The sequence below is a fragment of the Pagrus major genome, chromosome 10, assembly GCF_040436345.1.
Source record: "Pagrus major chromosome 10, Pma_NU_1.0".
Classification (NCBI taxonomy): Eukaryota; Metazoa; Chordata; class Actinopteri; order Spariformes; family Sparidae; genus Pagrus; species Pagrus major.
In genome coordinates this window covers 9,239,560-9,257,674 of record NC_133224.1, presented here as the reverse complement: position 1 = coordinate 9,257,674, position 18,115 = coordinate 9,239,560, and the positions used below count along the sequence as shown (strand labels likewise).

The 18,115-nt window shown below is 41.3% G+C and overlaps 1 protein-coding gene across 1 annotated transcript; it reads right to left on the bottom strand.

Annotated features, from left to right (window-relative positions):
- Positions 1-187: 187 nt before the first annotated feature.
- On the bottom strand, positions 188-16,217 carry tbc1d19 (TBC1 domain family, member 19). Its single transcript, XM_073475125.1, has 21 exons — positions 16,052-16,217; positions 15,823-15,895; positions 15,673-15,718; positions 13,534-13,609; positions 13,283-13,357; positions 12,904-12,967; positions 12,002-12,048; positions 11,793-11,903; positions 11,546-11,618; positions 10,570-10,608; positions 8,213-8,325; positions 6,855-6,929; positions 6,331-6,393; positions 4,500-4,584; positions 4,269-4,313; positions 3,795-3,827; positions 3,552-3,661; positions 3,362-3,453; positions 2,613-2,728; positions 2,425-2,495; positions 188-1,453 (listed from the first exon to the last, which is right to left on the bottom strand). The coding sequence occupies exons 1-21, from the start codon at positions 16,145-16,147 to the stop codon at positions 1,379-1,381; spliced, it is 1,578 nt and encodes a 525-aa protein (XP_073331226.1). The 5' UTR covers positions 16,148-16,217; the 3' UTR covers positions 188-1,378.
- Positions 16,218-18,115: the final 1,898 nt, after the last annotated feature.

The window sequence follows — 18,115 nt, the reverse complement described above, 5'->3', positions numbered from 1 at the left end:
ACTGTCTCAGTGAGCTTCCAAAATACAGCACACCCTATCTAAATATTTACCCTGACACATAAACCGAGAGAAAACATCAATTAAGGAGCAGGAAAGACGTCAACGTGCTGAGGCTTGATTAAAAAGCTGTCAAACATTTCAAGTTGTGAGTCTTTTACGGTTTCACACAATAACCCAGAGGAAGCAATTCAACAAAAAACTTCATTTTATTTAAAAAGGAAAAGTGTTATTTGAGGGTACAATAAACATTCAAATGTGCTGGATGAAAAGCGTTGGCATCGACGGACAAAGAATACTGTTATGTTGTAAAGGAATGGTGTACACGGGTTGAGCTGTGGCTTAAAAAAAACATTTCTTTGCTTGTCTTGTTCTCTGGTGCTTCAGTCAAGCAAAAAGTTCCAGTACAGCAAAGGAGGACTGGCACTTCAATCCGGATTTTAAATGTCTCTATTTCATATATCACAGGGCTATACGGACAAAAAATGGACGGAAACATTTGCACTCTTGCACATTTTTTCATTCTCTGTACATCCCTGTAATATATAAAATAGAGACATTTACGTATCCAGGCAGCTGTTCTCTGTGTGAGTCTTCCCTTGCTGTGCATACAATAAAAAAATGATTTGATTGCATTTAAATCAAAAGTGACTTACATTATATTTTTTACAAAATAGGTGAATACATTCAGGGATTAAATGCATAATTAAAAAAACAATCTAAAATGTTCATAATGAAACTAAATAAATACTGGCACTGGAGGTGCTAAATGTCCCTTTAAAAGTGCAGCATTACACAATTTTTTCATAAATAACATAAATTATGTGCACACACAGCAGCTTCTACTTATATAAGTTGCGCCTTTTGACTGTTTCTGTCAACACGCTGGCTAATGCCTCCGATCTTCTCCTCCATCAGCAGCAGCATTATCTAATAGTGTTAAAACAAGCAGGAGCTCCAGTGTGGGATAAATTGCAACAGCTTATTAACACTTCATTAGCCAAGCTTGGAGACGTAGCTGTTGTTCTCTCCTATCGCAATACAATTACTGCTTCATGCAACTCGTCGACTAATGAGCTCCTCAGCTGATCCCCGCGCTGCTGCGCGGATCGTCTTTCCTGCGGAGCATATGGCTTAAGGAGGTTAGTTTAACCTTACTGGTGTGTAGGCTATACTTACATACTGTTTAATATCTACTAACATGATATGGGGGATTCACTATTTATGGTGCATCCATGCTAAAAAGAGGTTTGGCTTTTTTGGTTGAACCAGTGCAAGATGAAGTGTTTTATTAATGCTTGATATGTCACACTGTAGCCTGGTGTGTCGGCGTGGTTATGGCGTCGCAAAGTGGCATTTTTGTAGTCGTCCTCCATGTTCCTCAGATGGCGGTGGCAAACAGAAAGATCTGGATGAGCGGCATGACCTTCAGGGTTGAAAGGTCGGCGAGGACAGCCTGCAGTGTGTGTGTTAAAAAAAACACAAATGAGATGTGTCTGTTAAATCCACACCCCTCCTGACCGCAGTCATCTCCCCATGGCCCATGAGAAGGGCTCCAAAGCAAGCAAACCCCTCCCCCCACCGTCTCAGGAGACATATTTCAAGATTTAAAAAAAGCACCCTACAGAACGCCGTGCATAATGATGATGCAGGATCCCAGGGAAGCGTCAATCCTCGCTTGAGAGTACACCGCTCCCCGCTCTCTCCTTTTGGGATGGGTGGGAGATTAAATTTAGGGACCCTATCATGTTCAGAGACAAGGTTTTAAATTTCAACACTGGGCCTGAGCGTCTAAATATAAGATAAGGAGCAGTATGTTATGATATCTCCTCTCTCCTCTGGGGCAGGTGGTAAATGAGCAAGCAAATAGTGCCGGCTAGCATCTTAGACGAGCGGATCAGCCTGTCGCCCTGGTGCGTCATATTGTAGTTCAACCCCCTCACCCTCGGGGGAAGGGGGGAGAACAGGGGGTGAGGCGAGTCATCGTATGATTTACTCCTGGTTTCAGGTCATATGATAGTGGGATCGCAGTATGGGAGCGGTATACAGTACAAGCATGTGCGAGAATTACATGACTGGTTACTGTAACAATGCAACATGAGTGAGGGTGCAGACGCTAATAGAGGATGCACCCGTCTAGCTGCAGAATGAAGAACAGCAGCTCTGATGGGATATGGCAGCAGAAGAGTTGGGGAGTGTTGTCGGGGCGGGGTAAAGAGGGTGAGAGTTCTTCTTAAGTGTCCAGCCAGCCGTTTTTTTTCCAGACATGTGCATGCAGAAGACTAGGTTACTGGTACTGGCTGCTCATCAACAGCTATTTACAGCCTTCCAGGAGTATGTGAGGGCTACAGGCAGAGGACTGGCACAAGAGTTTCAGACACACACACACACACACACACACACAAGTATAATGTGAGACAGACGTACCTCAGCTGAGGCCAGTGACGTCACTTCCATCAGGTTCTCAGCCCGGAAGGCAAACACAGCTGCCGCTAGGACTGGAGGAGGAGGGGGGTGTTAAGAGAGCGACGGACAAAGAATAAAGAAGAAGTGAAGGATGGCATGTGGGGAAAGAAGAGATTGGAATAAGAGAGAGAAAAGTGGCTGTCTCTTACCCGCGACTACCTCCAGTGAGTCATATCCCAGGATTCGGTCCCAGAGGAGAAGCAGCTGGTCAGTGGACAGATAGCCAGAAAAGGCCCGCACCATCCACTTAAAGGCGATACGCAACCTGGGGACAAAAAGATCCATTTGTGTTTGACTCATTAAAGGAGGGCTGCCAGAGCATGAGATCTACAATGAGGAAAAATAATACTCCGAGAACTTTTAAATAACCACAGATGTGTTTCATTTTCTTGATTAGGAAACTGTAATCCGGTAATTCACCACAAGATGGCAGTAGCTCATTGCAAAAATAAGATGTGTGTCTGTGTGAAGTGTTTGCATGATTCTTACACTGTATTGATATATAGGCAGAAATACATAGACATAGAAATGATTTAGTTTTAATGATGTGAATAGAAATGGACAGAAATGCTGTATGAAAAGCGAGAAAAGGCTTCTTTTATGGCTGTTTTATATTAAAATGAACATATGACTTCTATGGGCCTGGACAAGGTAGAGATGCTATCATAAAGACAACATGACGTCTTTTAGATTTATGACTGCAGACAAACACATGTGCAGGATAGCAGGGTTATGTAGTTTCACTTCCTCTGTGGACTAAAATCAATCTTACTGTAACTGCTTATGTCTGTTGGTGAATTACACTTTTAAGTCTGTAATTCTATAGTTTTGGCACGGCACCTTACTGGTGAGCTGCACAGGACCCCAAAGACAAGAGGATGAAGCGGTGTGTACTCACGGCTGCGCCCCGATCTGCCGGAGGTGGTAGAAGAGCTGAGGCAGGTGGGTCTGGAGCAGCCGCTCGAACTGCAGGCACAAAGACACGATACCCTGCAGCAGCACATGTGCATGAGATGTACAGACGTAAACACACAAACAGAATGTTTTGCGTGTTTAAGCAGTTGTATACAAAAAACCAGGGAGCTCACCGAGGGAGAGGAGGAGATGGAATGCAATCTGAAGAAGTAGCGGATGTACATTTCCCTGAATACACTGTACAGCTTGGACGGCTCATTGTACAAGAAACACAAAGGTGCCACTGTGGGACAAACACACACACACACACACACACACACACACACACACACTCAATGTTATATGTTGCTCTCGCAGGGTTCCTCCTACAAGTTTAGTGTGAGAACTGAAGGTTAACAGGTGCAAAATGAACTCACCATACATTGAAAAGCCATGAAAAGGGATCACACCTGTTTAAACAAGTTGATACGCATGAACATTTATTAGACATAAGCAACAGATATTTTTGTTTTCAGACAAAACTTTCACAGACAACCAAAAAAAAAACTATATAAGTAGTTTTGGAGAAGAAATTCAAACTAAGAATTTTAATATTTACAATATTAATGAGGTGATAATACAAACTCAGAAATATTTATTTTCTCAGAGGAAGATAAGGTCCCAGAACACTGTGTGAAGCTTGAATGGTGGCAGGGTCCGCCACATATAAACAAAGTAAAACTGAATGAAAATGTGTTGTCCTTTAAGGTCAGTTTGTTTCTTCAGTTTATTCCGTCATGAAAACAAAGAGAGTTTGTTAATTTTGTTTTCTCTTCTGATTAAAATGTCTTCCCCAAATCTACATAATGCACCTTTAAAATATAAAATGTGATGTGAATGTGAGGACTCACCGTTGGGAGGATAAACAACAGAACACTCCTCTTCTCCAACCTTCCCTGTTGAACACACCCAAACATCAACACATCAGTAACTAAGAATAACAGCATCTTGTGTGTGTGCGTCCTTATTACTGCTGTCATCTATGAGTGTGTGCAGACTCGTTGTGTAAGGTCGTCTGAGTGAAGAGGCACTCCTGTGATGATTGGGTGTGTGTGCCCTTGTTGAAGTGGACATCGTCTCACCTTGAATGTAGGATTTGGGTGGAGTGGCACTGTTGTATTTGAAGTGATCCAAGACGGCCGTGTCCCGAGAGAAACACAGCAACACCTGGGAACACACACATTTGGTTTATTTGGATAAACTAGAGATAAGTGTAACTGATACTGGATTCGTTTTACAGTTTACAGATGCTCAAATGTTGTGATATTGTAACAGTATCCAACGGAGACCGTGATTAATACACTTTTTCTTCTTTTTCCCCGATCCAGTGATGACCTTGAGCTGCAGTTCTTCCTCTTGAGGTGGAATTCTATTACCCAGCCCACCTGGAGCTATCATCCAGGATGTACTGAAGCAGACGGTAACAGAGCCTTGAGTGGCTTCTTGTTTCACAAAATGACTGTATAAGTAGGAGCGCTTTCCATCACAGTCCCATTTCTGTGCCTTTTTGAGAACAGATTTCATTTCCTACAGGCCACTTCAGATGAATTACATCGGGTGGAAAACTAATCTGTCAGGGCAAAAATAAGATCGGCAGCCATTTGTTCAAGACTACAAAAAGAGGATTATAGCATGTATCTACACTGTCTTCTGTATGACCTTTAAGTGTACCTGCTGTGTATCTTTAGAAAACTTTTAGAAAGAGATGAAAGAAAGTAGATTAATTTAGTCTTTTTCCCCTTGATGTCACAGCTCAGTATGGGTTTTTATCTCTTTAACGTAGTCTCAAAGACCAGAAAGGCATTTTACTTTGTATTAACTCTGTTATTTAGGGTACCTAATCAGTTGGGGACATATAAAAACATCTATATCGGCCAAGTATTTCACAATCAGTGACTCCTCTTCTAACATTTATGGGGAATTACTTCCTAAAAACTTCAACGCCACCTGTGTGAATCCACACTCGCCCCATAGCGAGCGGATTCTTTCACTGCCTGGTAGTGAGTTTACCAGAAGCCAATATTGACAGTGATACTGGAGCTTTGTTCTTGCAACGCCTGTGTACTCATCAGCTGGTCACAGAGGAGCATGACATGTTAACAGCTGCTGAATAAACCGGTTGCCGAGTGTATATACAGGTTTATCTGCTGAGCGCAAAAGGCAAACAGATCAGTGACTGCCAGAGAATAATAACAGCTCACATCCTCGTCTGTATAAATGTAAGTAAAGAGGAATGTTGTCCTACAGAAACTGTTCTCTGAGTTTGAATGTTTGAGGAAGTCAAAGGATTCTTCCTCTTAATTTGTATTTGTATTTGTAGGAGCCTACATAACTGATTGGTAGAGCTGCAACCATTAGGCAATTAATCAGTAAGTTCACCAAACTATTTTGATAATCGATTAATCGTTTCAGTCGTTTTTCAAGCAAAAATGCCAAATATCTGCTGGTTTCAGCTTCTTAAATGTAAGAATTTGCTGTTTTTGTCATTTATGACAGTAAATGAAGAGTCTTTGGGTTTTATACTATAAAAAGAAACAATGTGAAGTCATCACTTTTCTCTGGAAAATTGTGAGGGAGCTATTTTTGTAATTACTTGACATTTTATGGATGTGAAATCTTCAAAATAAATGTCAGATTAATCCATAATAAAAATAAACCTTTCCATTGCAGCCCCACTGATTTGTGATATCACATATTTCCGAGCACCGGTTAGGATTAGGCAACATTTTAAGTGAAATGTGAGAAGTTTCGGGAGGTTTGCTTATATTTTCCAGCCACTTTCAATAAACTCAAATCTAACCGCACCGAGATTGTGCTGAACATTAATAAATAGTAACTGAGTATCTGTTTTTCTCCCGAACTCTGCTTATAAATGTGGCTCATTTAGTCGTGGATATATAGAGTTGATCCTACCTGATAGAGGAAATCCTCAAACACGAAGTAGTAGTCGTCATTACTGGCGGTGAGCTTCACATCCTGGAGGGCAGGGCAAACATCAAAGGGAAAACGTACAGTAAATGTTACGGCTATATGTTTCCAGATAACTTTAGTATCAAGGTTTATGTGAAGCAGGACAAATATTTTGGTGATGGAAGTCCCAAGTTTACCAGAAAACCAAAGCTTTCAGTCGTTCATGGTTCACATGCCTTCTTGAAAATCAAATTCAAGGACTCGCAGACAACAAGTAAAAACAGAGAGGCTTGAATGTGGGAAAAAAATATAAAAAGAACTTCAATTTCTATTCTTGTATGAAATATATAAACTCAGGCACTTATGTCTATTTTCAAAAGCTTTCAAGGCCTTGATTTCTCCCCCCTAAAATTCACAAAGTTTCAAGGATTTCAAGGATTAGTGGGAACGCTGGTATTTGTTCAATAATTCACTGGTCCGTCTTGGCTATGCTGCTTCATAAACAGTGACAGTGTAGAGGAGTGTACCTTATAGATGAGGTTGTCCACCAGCAGGTCATGTTGGATGACTCCAGCCGTGAGCTGTTCATAATGCATCACGTCCTGAAACAGCAGAGAACCCAACGTAAACTGTATGTGTGGTCTTGGTGATACATTAAATTGTTGACAAAATGTTTGTTTATGACTTGCTGTTAATCCTATAATGCAAGTTCCAGTGATAAATATGATAGGTAAAATATCCCCCTTTACAAACGTTGCTTAATCGACTTTACATGTTCTGACAGCGCTGACAGGAGGATTACACCAAACTTGACGGATGGCTATCATGTTTCCGACCACATGGTTAAACTCAAAGGCGTCTCCGGTTTGAGACGGCTTATCATAAATGAACCAAAGAACAGGCGAGAGGGTGGACGGAGCGATGAAAATGTCTTCTGTGACGGCTGTGAAGCGCCTTGGCAGCGATCAGCGTTGCGGAAGGATGTGAGGAGAACGGAAACAGAGATGGTCATTTTGACAGCTGAGGTAGAACATTGAAACGGTCACGGTAATGTGGACAGCATCAGTGGAGGAGACTTAAAATAGGTCCTGCTAAAATTCATTATATATCTTGGACGTTAGGGTTGACTATTGCTGCAATTGTAAAGTAATCTACCTATAATGAGGCAAGATGGCACCCAAGCTAAGGCATTCTGTGACAAAATGATTATTTATTCAGAGAGTATTTAGCAGTCAGCAGGTTACGTAATTTAGCACGAATTGGAACAAATACTGAGACAGTGCACATACCGTCCTGAGCCAACTCTGACTGTTTAATGTGTTTGCCCTTGCGCCATCCACAGCACATGCTAACACTCTGCAGGCCTCAGTCAGATCCCCGTAACTCTCCCTCAGAAATCAATCTTCCCATCACAAGCATTGTTTTATCGACTTGGCCTCAACCGGAGACTCTGGACTGCAGCGTTTACACAGCGCTTTGCCACACAGGCGGGTGGCTGCTCTGTTTGGGCTAACTGAGCTAAATCGCCAGCATTTGATTATCTTAGCATTTGTACACACGGGACAAGCCGCAGTGAGCTAAGATAAACAATCCGGGGGCTAATACGCAGATTACATAGAGGCCGTAGGTCAGCTGGTGTCCCATATGTTGGTTTTTTACTGTACAGTGTGAATCCAAACATACAAACGAACAATGCAATCAGAATTCTCCACTGAAACAAAAACATACCCGGCCGCTAACTGTGAAAATGACTGCAGCCTCGTAGTAAACATACAGTTTGGGAATCACTGCAGCTGTGTGCGCATGCTGGCTGCGTCATAACACTGACAGCCATCGGCAGCATGTAAAGCGGCTGTGTGTTTGTGCGTGTGTGTGCATATAGTACCTGTGGCTGGTTAGTAGAGTTAAGGATGAGGGCCCAGAGGTCCGCCCGGAGCCCAGTGGGACAGCCCTGCCTGCTGTACTGCTGTGCTGCTGCACTGTCCTGCTCCATAACCACTGGATATAAAAAAGACAAAAAGTTAGAGGGAACAATAGAAAGCAGTGCATGAGACATAAAGGCAGAAAGGAGCTAGAGCTAGGATTAGCTTATCTTAGCATAATGACTGGAAGCAGAGGGAAACAGCTAGCATGGCTCTGTGTGAAGGGTAATAAAAAAAAATCCACCAGACAATTTCTCAGTTACTTTGTGGAGTCTCTGTTGCTTGCCTGGCAACCTCACCAGGGGACTCCAAGACGTCATGCCAAGAAATACTCTGGCACAAACTTCACCTTGTAAAAACCACCACTTGTGCAAACAAACGAGACATAACATATTAATCAGTGAGCTTTACAGGCGCTCGTGGGTGGATTCTTTACCTTTGAACCAAGCCAGGCTAGCTGTTTCCCCTGTGATCAGTCAATATGCTAAGTGAGGCTAACCATCTCCTAATTTGTAAAATCTCACTGGATTCTTCTTGCCAGTTCTTGCCATATCCAGTCTTCCATTACATTTTAAAAAGGTCCAGTCTGCAGGATTTATTGGCATCTAGCAGTGGGGACCAAGCACATTTTGTCTCACCCTCGTTTCCCGCCCAGTTTCAGTGAATCTTCGAGAGATTATTAACTCATGAAGTCATTCATTATGAATATTATATTCCATTTCTTCCCCTTAATCCCCCTACAAGCTACGCAGTCAACCTTTAAAGCTCGACTTTGACCACAAAAAGTTTCATTCATATGCAGTAAAACACATCGTTGTTCAGTTCAATACACAGAGGGGTTTGACCAGTAGCTTACAGTGGCTAATGCAGACAAAAATGTGGTCAATTTTGTAGTTTAACTGACTTTATGACTCTATTTGTGCTGCTGCCACAGAGTATTTTAACATCCAGCATTATCCCATTATTGTCACTTGTGTAGTCTCACTTTGAAGACAAACTATAACGCTAAAAAAAAAAAAAAAAACTGGAGGAAGACAGAATAAATCCCGAACTTTGCCTTGCCAACCAAGAATGCATCTGACCAACAAGAATCAACAGAAATGGCCAGAATGACATAATATGTACAAACAGCAGAGTCATCCAAAATAGGACCGGGCAACTGAATCAGCTGAGAAAATGAACACCTGCACGACAACAAGCAGGCGGTACAATTCTTAAACTGGTAAGAGGTTTGTTTTTTTTCCAAGAAAACTTGGAAAGCGTGACCTCCATTAGAACTAAACTAAAACATCCTTCAATGGGGACTACAAATATGTCTATTAAAAATCTAAGAGAGTGGGTGAGCCGCAGCATAACATCCACACTCAAATGTACACACAGGTTCACAATTTCATTCTGCCCCTTCAGAAAACTTATAAACAATAAAAAATCATAACACAGACGTTCCCATAATGGTTAATTATTACATAACTTTCCTGAAAACACTCAACAATCTCTCCCACATGTCCACTCTACCCTAAATCTCTGTTGTGACAGTAGCCAAAAACACGCGGCCCTTGACTTAAGGTGCTGGCCAGTCATAACATAAACGAACACACTCCTCGGCTCTTAAATTTCCTATTTGAGTGCACTTAACACTTGGCCTGGAATACAACTCGCAGCTCGGCAGCCAACCGAGGGTGAATTAGTGGACAACGGTCTTGTGGCTGTGTATATAAAATCGAGTTTGTGTTTTTAAGCTTCTTGTCGATTGATGTCTGATTGGTGTCCATTATAAGGTCGGTGTTTACGCCGGGTTCATAGCAGAGCAGTGAGATAAGAGTTAAAGCGTGTCTCAGGCCGATTAAGGCACCTGAGAGTGCGGAGGGAATATGCAGTCAGCAAGTGATTGTAACGACTCGATATATGATTAAATGTATCTTCAGAACATCTTTACTCATCGTTACTTTTTATAGCAGTGCCTATAATAAGTATTTGTCCCTCTCTTTCAGGTTTTTTTCTTAAAGACGAGATGGATACGAATAGATTTTCTGATACTTACCTCCAGAAAGAGACTCTTTAAAGTAAAAATAAATCCAAATCTTTAATGGTCTAAATTAAGCACAATATAAAACTCAAAACTACATAACACACCACAGATAGACAGAAGACAAGTTCATTGACTTAATATCAGGTTAAAGAGAGTCAATACTGATGAAATCCATGTTGCGTTGGGTGCTTGGGCCTGAATCTAGATCTATTCATAGAGTAAATGAGTCAATTAAAAGATTAGAAAAACAAAAAAGGCATTTACAGACAATTAAACAATAAAAACACTAACCTTTTTTCCCGATTTGAACATACTCGTTTTCGAACAAGTCTGTGCAGGGATCAGAAAAAAAGAACAAAACAGACGCATCAATGATCGTCTGGTAATGGCTCAGTCTATCAAGCTAATGTTATCAGTTTGATTTACAAACACAGAGACTGTGGATATGATTCTATTTCAAGCCTGAACACCAGACTGTAACAATGTCAATATCTGGACTTAACAGAGATACAGTTTGAGGAAACCCAGGCAGCCATGAGTCGCAGGAGAGAAACACAGGCTGATATGAGGGCCGGAGTGTTATACACACCGGTTAACCCCACTGTTCATTCGGTAAACACATTCATTACAGAGTATTTCTGATTCATTACAGCCAAAATAAAAGGTTCGTTTTATCAGCTTTGAACAGGGCCAAGCTCATTCCCGGGGGCCTATGTTTCCATATTTTGGTGCGTAAAAGACGAGCTAGGTACAAAATGTTTTAGAAACAGTCCAGAAGATCGCCTCAGCCAGCAGCCGCGACCAGGGCCAGCTGTTTCTTCTTCTAAAATACTCATTAACAAAAGGTCTATTTTTGTAGGAATCTTTTCTATAATGTTGTCAGGTGCTTAATAATAACATCACAGCCTGTCAGTGGCAAAAACAAGCACTTTTAGTGGACGTATTTTGCCCCAAAGGATTACACTACAGCCATTAAAGCCCATGCCGTGGCTGCAGGCTGAAGCTATCTACTGGACCAATTCCAAAACTATATGTACCTATTAGTCATTCACACCCCAAAATATGTAAACATAAGGCCTAGGTTTAAAAATACCAGAATGCGCCTTTAAGCTAAGATAATCAGTCTCTAACTAAAGCTACACATTTATCGTAAAGACATGAGAGTGGTATCAATCATCTGATCCTAACTCTCGGAAAGAAAACAAACGGTCAAACAAAAGTCAAACTGTTCCTTCAGCTAAGACGGCCAAATGCTATTTTCATATACCTGGATGGATGTGTGCGTGGTCATCAATCCCCAACTGCCCTGTGGTCAGATTCAGCTCTGAGTAAGCCCGTCTCTGAGATTTTAACACAAAAAAACACCACAAGATATTAACAGTTTAATATCCATCTATTGCGCATTTCCTGAAGCAGCTTAATAGGATATACTGTTATATGCATTGAGGTCAATAATGGACAAAACACCTGCAGACAGACACGCACACACATGAGCAGTCACAATGGCTCCCTACCAGCTGTGGGATGTCCCTGACATTAAGGGGAACCTGGATGAGACCCCAGTGGCTCCTGACGCTGACGTCCTCACTGCTGTCGTGATTCGGGTTCCGCAGGCTGATTAACACCTGTGTAGAAAGCAATAACGCAGGATAATGAGATACATTTTTCTTACTTTAATCTCCAGCTCACTCTGTAAACTCTGACATGCAAGAACTCTGCTTACCTCCAGAAAGTCTTTGGGGGCGTAGACAGGCCTAAAGCGACTTAAATCTGCAGAGATACAAAGACTTTTATGTATCTTAGTTGATCCCAGCTGCTACATGTACACCATGTTTACATATGCAATTTCAAAACAGATTTAACAGCTGTAAAACCTAGACTACACAAATGAATCCAACCATACAGTCAATCTCATCAACTTGAACTTGAATACACTTCATCTGTGACGCAGCCGGAGCTGGCCGCTTCTGCAAAAGTCAAAAGACCAGCAAAGGCTTCAAGTGGGACTTCATCCACCGTCTTTATGACGCGGCAGTAAATTCAAGTGCTGTGTCATCCGCAGAACGAGGGCACATTAAGGTTTTGGACGGAAGGAGGGGTGCTGCTCGTTATCGCAGCTCCGTCCAAGGAGTCTGGACAGCTTCTATACTCGCAGTCCAAAGTGTTTATAGCCGGGGGACGGCACATCCTAAATGTTAGTATACGCCACTGAGCTGTGATAGCGTTGTTAGGACACGGGATTCTTTGTCAATGTACTGCCCAATGTACTGAAATGGCGACGGTTTTCAAGGTGAAGTATGCGAAATAATAGAGAATAGATATCTTCAAAAATAAAATAGAAATATTCTGTATGCATTCCTCTTAAAAATGTCCTTTAACATACGTTTGAGTCTGGAAAACACACTAAATACTTGTCAGATGTTGCCCAGTCAAACTCAGTCTCTAAGAGAGCGTTCCCTGGATAAATACCAGTTAAGAAACAAGCTCGGAAGTGGTAGATCTGTATCAGAGATGTGTTAATACGCCAATGTCTGAAAGATGTACCAGCATACACACACATCAACAGTAATCTTTCATAAAAGGCAGACCGCTCGGGGGCCAAACCCCTGGGTAATGTCTCCAGACCTGGTTCATCGGTGCCCATCTCGTTCCATTTGTTGGTGAGCTCCTTCTGCTCCACTGCAGGCCTCTGTGGAGCGGGGGCGGAAAGAGAGAGGACTTCAACAAAGCGTACGGCTAAAGCAGGAGCAATCTTGAAATCGTCATGTCGGAAAATAAGGTTCTGTGGTCATAAATTTGCATTCTGTGTACAAATAAACAGATTCAGAACAGCAGTGCCTGTTTATCGTCATTGCTCATTGCTTCATTGCTGAACTAGCTCTCGGCTATTGTTAAACCCAACCACGATGATAATAAGATGCACTGTACTCAAAGGGAAGCTAGAGAACGTGAATAGCTGTTGTAATTATGCTACGTTAGCTGTGATTGACAATATTTTAGCTACCATGCGAGCCAGAGGCACTTCGAGCTCTGTACTCATGCTGTTCAGGCTTTTGAGGACGCGCTTCTCCCAGCTGGCCTGTGTAAGAGAGCACACACACATACAAATAAACACACAGAAACATTTGGGCTTCAGATACCTTGTGTCAAATACGTCTACGTCTTTGAATTTGGCAGGCAAAAAAAAAAAAACGAGTCACAGAGGTAGAAGAAGAACAAGTGAGGAGTGATGGAGATGAGAGTGGACAGACTGACCTGTGCCTTGCGCATGTAGGCCAGCGGCTCTTTGAGATGCTCTGGAGGAGCTGCGGGATGGCTCGGGGGCAGCTGGCTAGAATAAGCAAACACAAGAGCAGAGGGGCGAGGAGCGTTATGGTACAACACAAGTTGATCAAGTAAATACAGCAAAAAAACAGCTGCTGTGTTTTCACAAAAAGACTGACAGTTTTGAGGGACTGAAGCCACTATGAACACAAACAACACATCGTTCAGAGAGGACTGCATTCAAGTGCTTGAGAGAAGTGAGCTGTCAAACAAAAGGGCTAATAAAATGTTGAGATTTTTCTTACAAACAGGCCCTGCACATGGAGCCCAGATGAGTCAGAGCAATCGTCTCGCGTCTTTTCCCCTCGTGCTCATATTGAATGACTCAAGGTCTCAGTGCGTTAAACAACGTTCAACCTAATCTAAACACCTATAAGAGCACATAGGGCTGACTAATGGCCGAGTAGGCATCAGTCAATGTTATATGTCGTCCTTTAAAAGCAAAGCATTAAGTGTCCCATGTTGCGGTCTGAGCCTCGAGAGAGCGACGAGGGGATGTTACCCTCAAAGGTAAGAGAGGACACTTATCACGGCTGTTTATTGAAGTTCAAAGAGTTCTCAACTTATTTAGCCGATTGGTTTAAAGATTAGTAAAGAGACCTTAAAGGGAACTTACATCTGGATATTATCGGCTGATATTGACCTAGCACAGATTTATCAGTATCACGGTATGTGCTGCCCAGTTTGGCAGATTTTTTTTAGACATTTTAATGCATATAAATATGCTTTGAGTAATTTATAATCATTAAATTCACACTTACGTTTACTGTTTCAGTGCACTAATGTCATTTTAGATGATATAAAGGTTAATGTTAAACTGTTAAATATCCTGCTTCAGTTGAATATCTTCGTCGTAAGTGTTCGATAATATTGGTAGCAGCATCAGCCCAAAAAATTGAGTACATGCAGTAAGTCCGAGTAAACATTTAAAGCCAATAATACTGACAGGAGGGACAAAATCAAAGCATATACCACTTTTACAACTGCACGTTTACCTCATAAGCTTTATCCTAATTCTTACACACATATCCTCAGCCTGTGTAAACAAGTGTGTGCAAGTAATAAATTGTTCTTTAATAAGAAAACTTCTCATTTTATATGACAATGCTTCACCTCAATACATATAAACTGTATTTGAATGAATTAGGGAGTGTCATTCTGCATAATCAACTTTAAAAGCACCTGTCTATCACTCAGAGGCTCTGAAAGCTCTTGATATGAGTGTATATAAATGTATGTGAGCTAGTTTTTCTATTCTATCATTATAATGAAGTACTGCATTGCTGCAGAGATGCCCTGGCCCTCAGATCTTCAACTTTAGATGTAAGGAAACATGTTTGTCTTGTACAGAGACCCTGACAAGTATCATCTTATTGTGATTTTAACAGTTTTTGTCAGTGAAAATAAAAAGGGTGATGCAAAAATGATCATTCCCACTCATCGTGCCACATGTGACTATCATAATATGTGTCAAAATGACGGAATATGGTGCTTTTACCATAGTATGCAGCCCTGATTTAGACGCAAGAATAATAAAATGACCAAGAGGATAAGTATTTAGTGTTGATGAGGGGGTGGAGAGCTCTGTGCTGCCAAGTGGGTGACAGCATCTGTTACATCTGTGGGCAGTTAAGTGTCAAACAGATGAATCTTTACGCCACTCTTTTTATATTCGCGCACAACTTTATGATTCAGGCTAAAAGCATGGGTGTGTTTTTAAATGAAAATTAACAATATCCTGAGGTGCTTAAATGTGTCACATCATTTAAACACACCAGCCAGAAGCATTAAGATTCTGTTCAGGAGTGAACATTGACTTGATCAAGGTTCGGTCCATTTGCTTCATATCTAACAAGCTAGCCACTCCAGTAAAGGACAATTTACACATTTTCTGAGCTTTATAGCTGTCGTAATCTTCTCTTTCTCTCCTACTGTGTCCTGAAATATGCACTAAAAGTTCCTGAGTTCCTGCAAATTAAATGAATATTGAGAATTTAAAGCATCATTTGTACACGTCTTTTTTGTTGTTTATTCATGCTAGTGCTTCACATTAAATTCAATGTAACTTACACATGCAGTTCTCTGTACACTGCATTCTGCAGCTTTCTTTCCCAGCCTGAAAAACATTAAAAGAAAATCAATACATCATTTTTATTACAACCGGAAGTGAGCTGTGCCAGTGTGTGTGTGTGTTACAGATGCTGTAAATATTGTGCCCACCTGATGTTTTGAGAAAACTGCGCACATCCTCTTTAAGGGACTCCAATTTTATCTCAGGTTGATGTAAACACTCCTAAATAACATGTGGAGAAGAATGAAATGAAGCTGTTATAGTTTAAAGTATATAAAAGATAAAATTAAATAAATAAACTAGAAGTAGGAATTCAACTCTGAGATTGACAGCAACCTGCTCCGCATCGTTAGCCACATGCTAGCTACCTGTACTCACTTTGGCTTGTCTCTCTATCTGAGAGTGTAAATGGCTTCCTTTCAGCCGCTGGACGATGTGAGCGATGGTCAGAGACAACTCGGTGCCCTCGTCCATCCTCCTTGTCAGTTTGGCGCTTAGTTTTGCGTGTGAAACGGCACAGTTTGATGTTTTGTACGCTAGTAGCATCCGGCGATGCGGCAGCCGCCCCCTGCAGAGGTTACTTAGCAACTGAGGACGGAGGGTCAGGGGGGAAACAAGAGCCGGAGACTTTGGTTCCGAGCTGAAAATCTGTTCCGACGGTACACCAGAGCAACATGGAAGTATAACAAATTTTTGTATCATGTGCTTTTTATTTCCACACGTTAAAATGACAGTTACAAATCAACGTTTGTGATTGCTGTATGATTTTACAGGTCAAATGCAAAAAAATCCAAGAATTTTACACATTAAATTTCAATTTAAGCCCTTTTTGTACATGAAAAACATCAGTGGTGGTGGGGTTGTAACTAAGTAGACTACATTTACTCAAGTATTGTACTTAAAGGTGCACTATGTAGTTTTGGGAAAGAAATTTTAATCAGAAGATTTTTTTTTTTAATGACCCAACAAACTAAATAAACAAACTCTTTTTGTTTTCAAGGCTGAATAAACTGAATAAAATAAATATCTATGAGTGTGTGTTATTACCTCATTAATATTGTGAATGTTAAAATTCTGACTTTGAATTTCTCCACTTCAACAAGGACACACACACCCAGTCATCACATGAGCTCACAGGAGTGCCTCTTCACTCAGATGACCTTACATAACGAGTCTGCACACACTCATAGATGACAGTAGTAATAAGGACGCACACACACAAGATGCTGTTATTCTTGGTAACTGATGTGTGTGTGTGTCTAACAGGGACCGTCAGAGAAGAGGAGTGTGCTGTTGTTTATCCTCCCGACAGTGAGCCCTCACATTCACATCATATTTTATATTTTAAAGGAGCATTATGTAGATTTGGGGAAGACATTTTAATCAGAAGAGAAAGATCTTCATTGACTGAATTTTTGTAAGCCCAAACAAACTGAATAAACACACTCCCTATTTCATGACTGAATAAACAAGCTGACCTTAAAGGACAACACAATTTCATAATGTTTTACAATGTTTATATGTGGCGGACCCTGCCAGCTTTCTAGCTTCAAACAGTGTTCTGGGGACCTAGAACACTGTTTATCTATTCTGGTAGCCAGTCCAACATAATCCAAGTCAAAAGAAGTCCCGAGGTCCCAAATTGCTTTAAAAATTAAAAATAAACCCATTTAAACCCATTTTACTGTCTAGCTGCTGCTGTAAAATAATGTCTTTTAAAAAATCAATTTGGGATTATTAAATATAATGCATGGTTATAGATGAAACTACACAATATTAAAAAACCCTACTAGCATGTTAACACTGCGCCACTCCCGTGGTGCCCGAGCTCCCTGTCCGAACCACTACCTGCACGGCTACCTGAGCTAACCAGCTAACTGCAATTATCAGTTTTGACGTGACGATGTCTATGTATTGTGTTGCAGAGTTATCTACCAAAGTTGGCATGCTAACCAACTAGATCTGCCCCGTCCCCTTCCAAAACTCCCGTGCTACTAGCTGCACACTAACTGAGCTAAGAAGCTAACGGCAGCTACAATTAGCAGTTACTCTGGTGAGATGCTGCCCCCCATTTATTGTGAGTATGAATTTGACAGGTGGCCAATTCTTACATATTGCACCTTTAAGTAAAGACTCGATACAATTCAGGTTATGAAGGTGTTTCCCCTGTGAACACTGTTGTGTTAAGTGATGTAAACTGAGCTGAATTGGGTTTGAGGTTTATTTTGTGATGCAACTTCCACCTAGTTTTTACACAATGGGCCAGTCTTCTCTTGCTCTGATCAATAACACGTCACAACAAGCTCCTGCAGAGATATTCACTGCAGCTCAACACGTGACTGATTCCCAAATATTGGAGCAAGGCTCTCCACCCATCACAACAATTACAGCACGGAGTCAATGTGCCTCCATATTGCTGCTGACATGCTCCCATGAAATGCC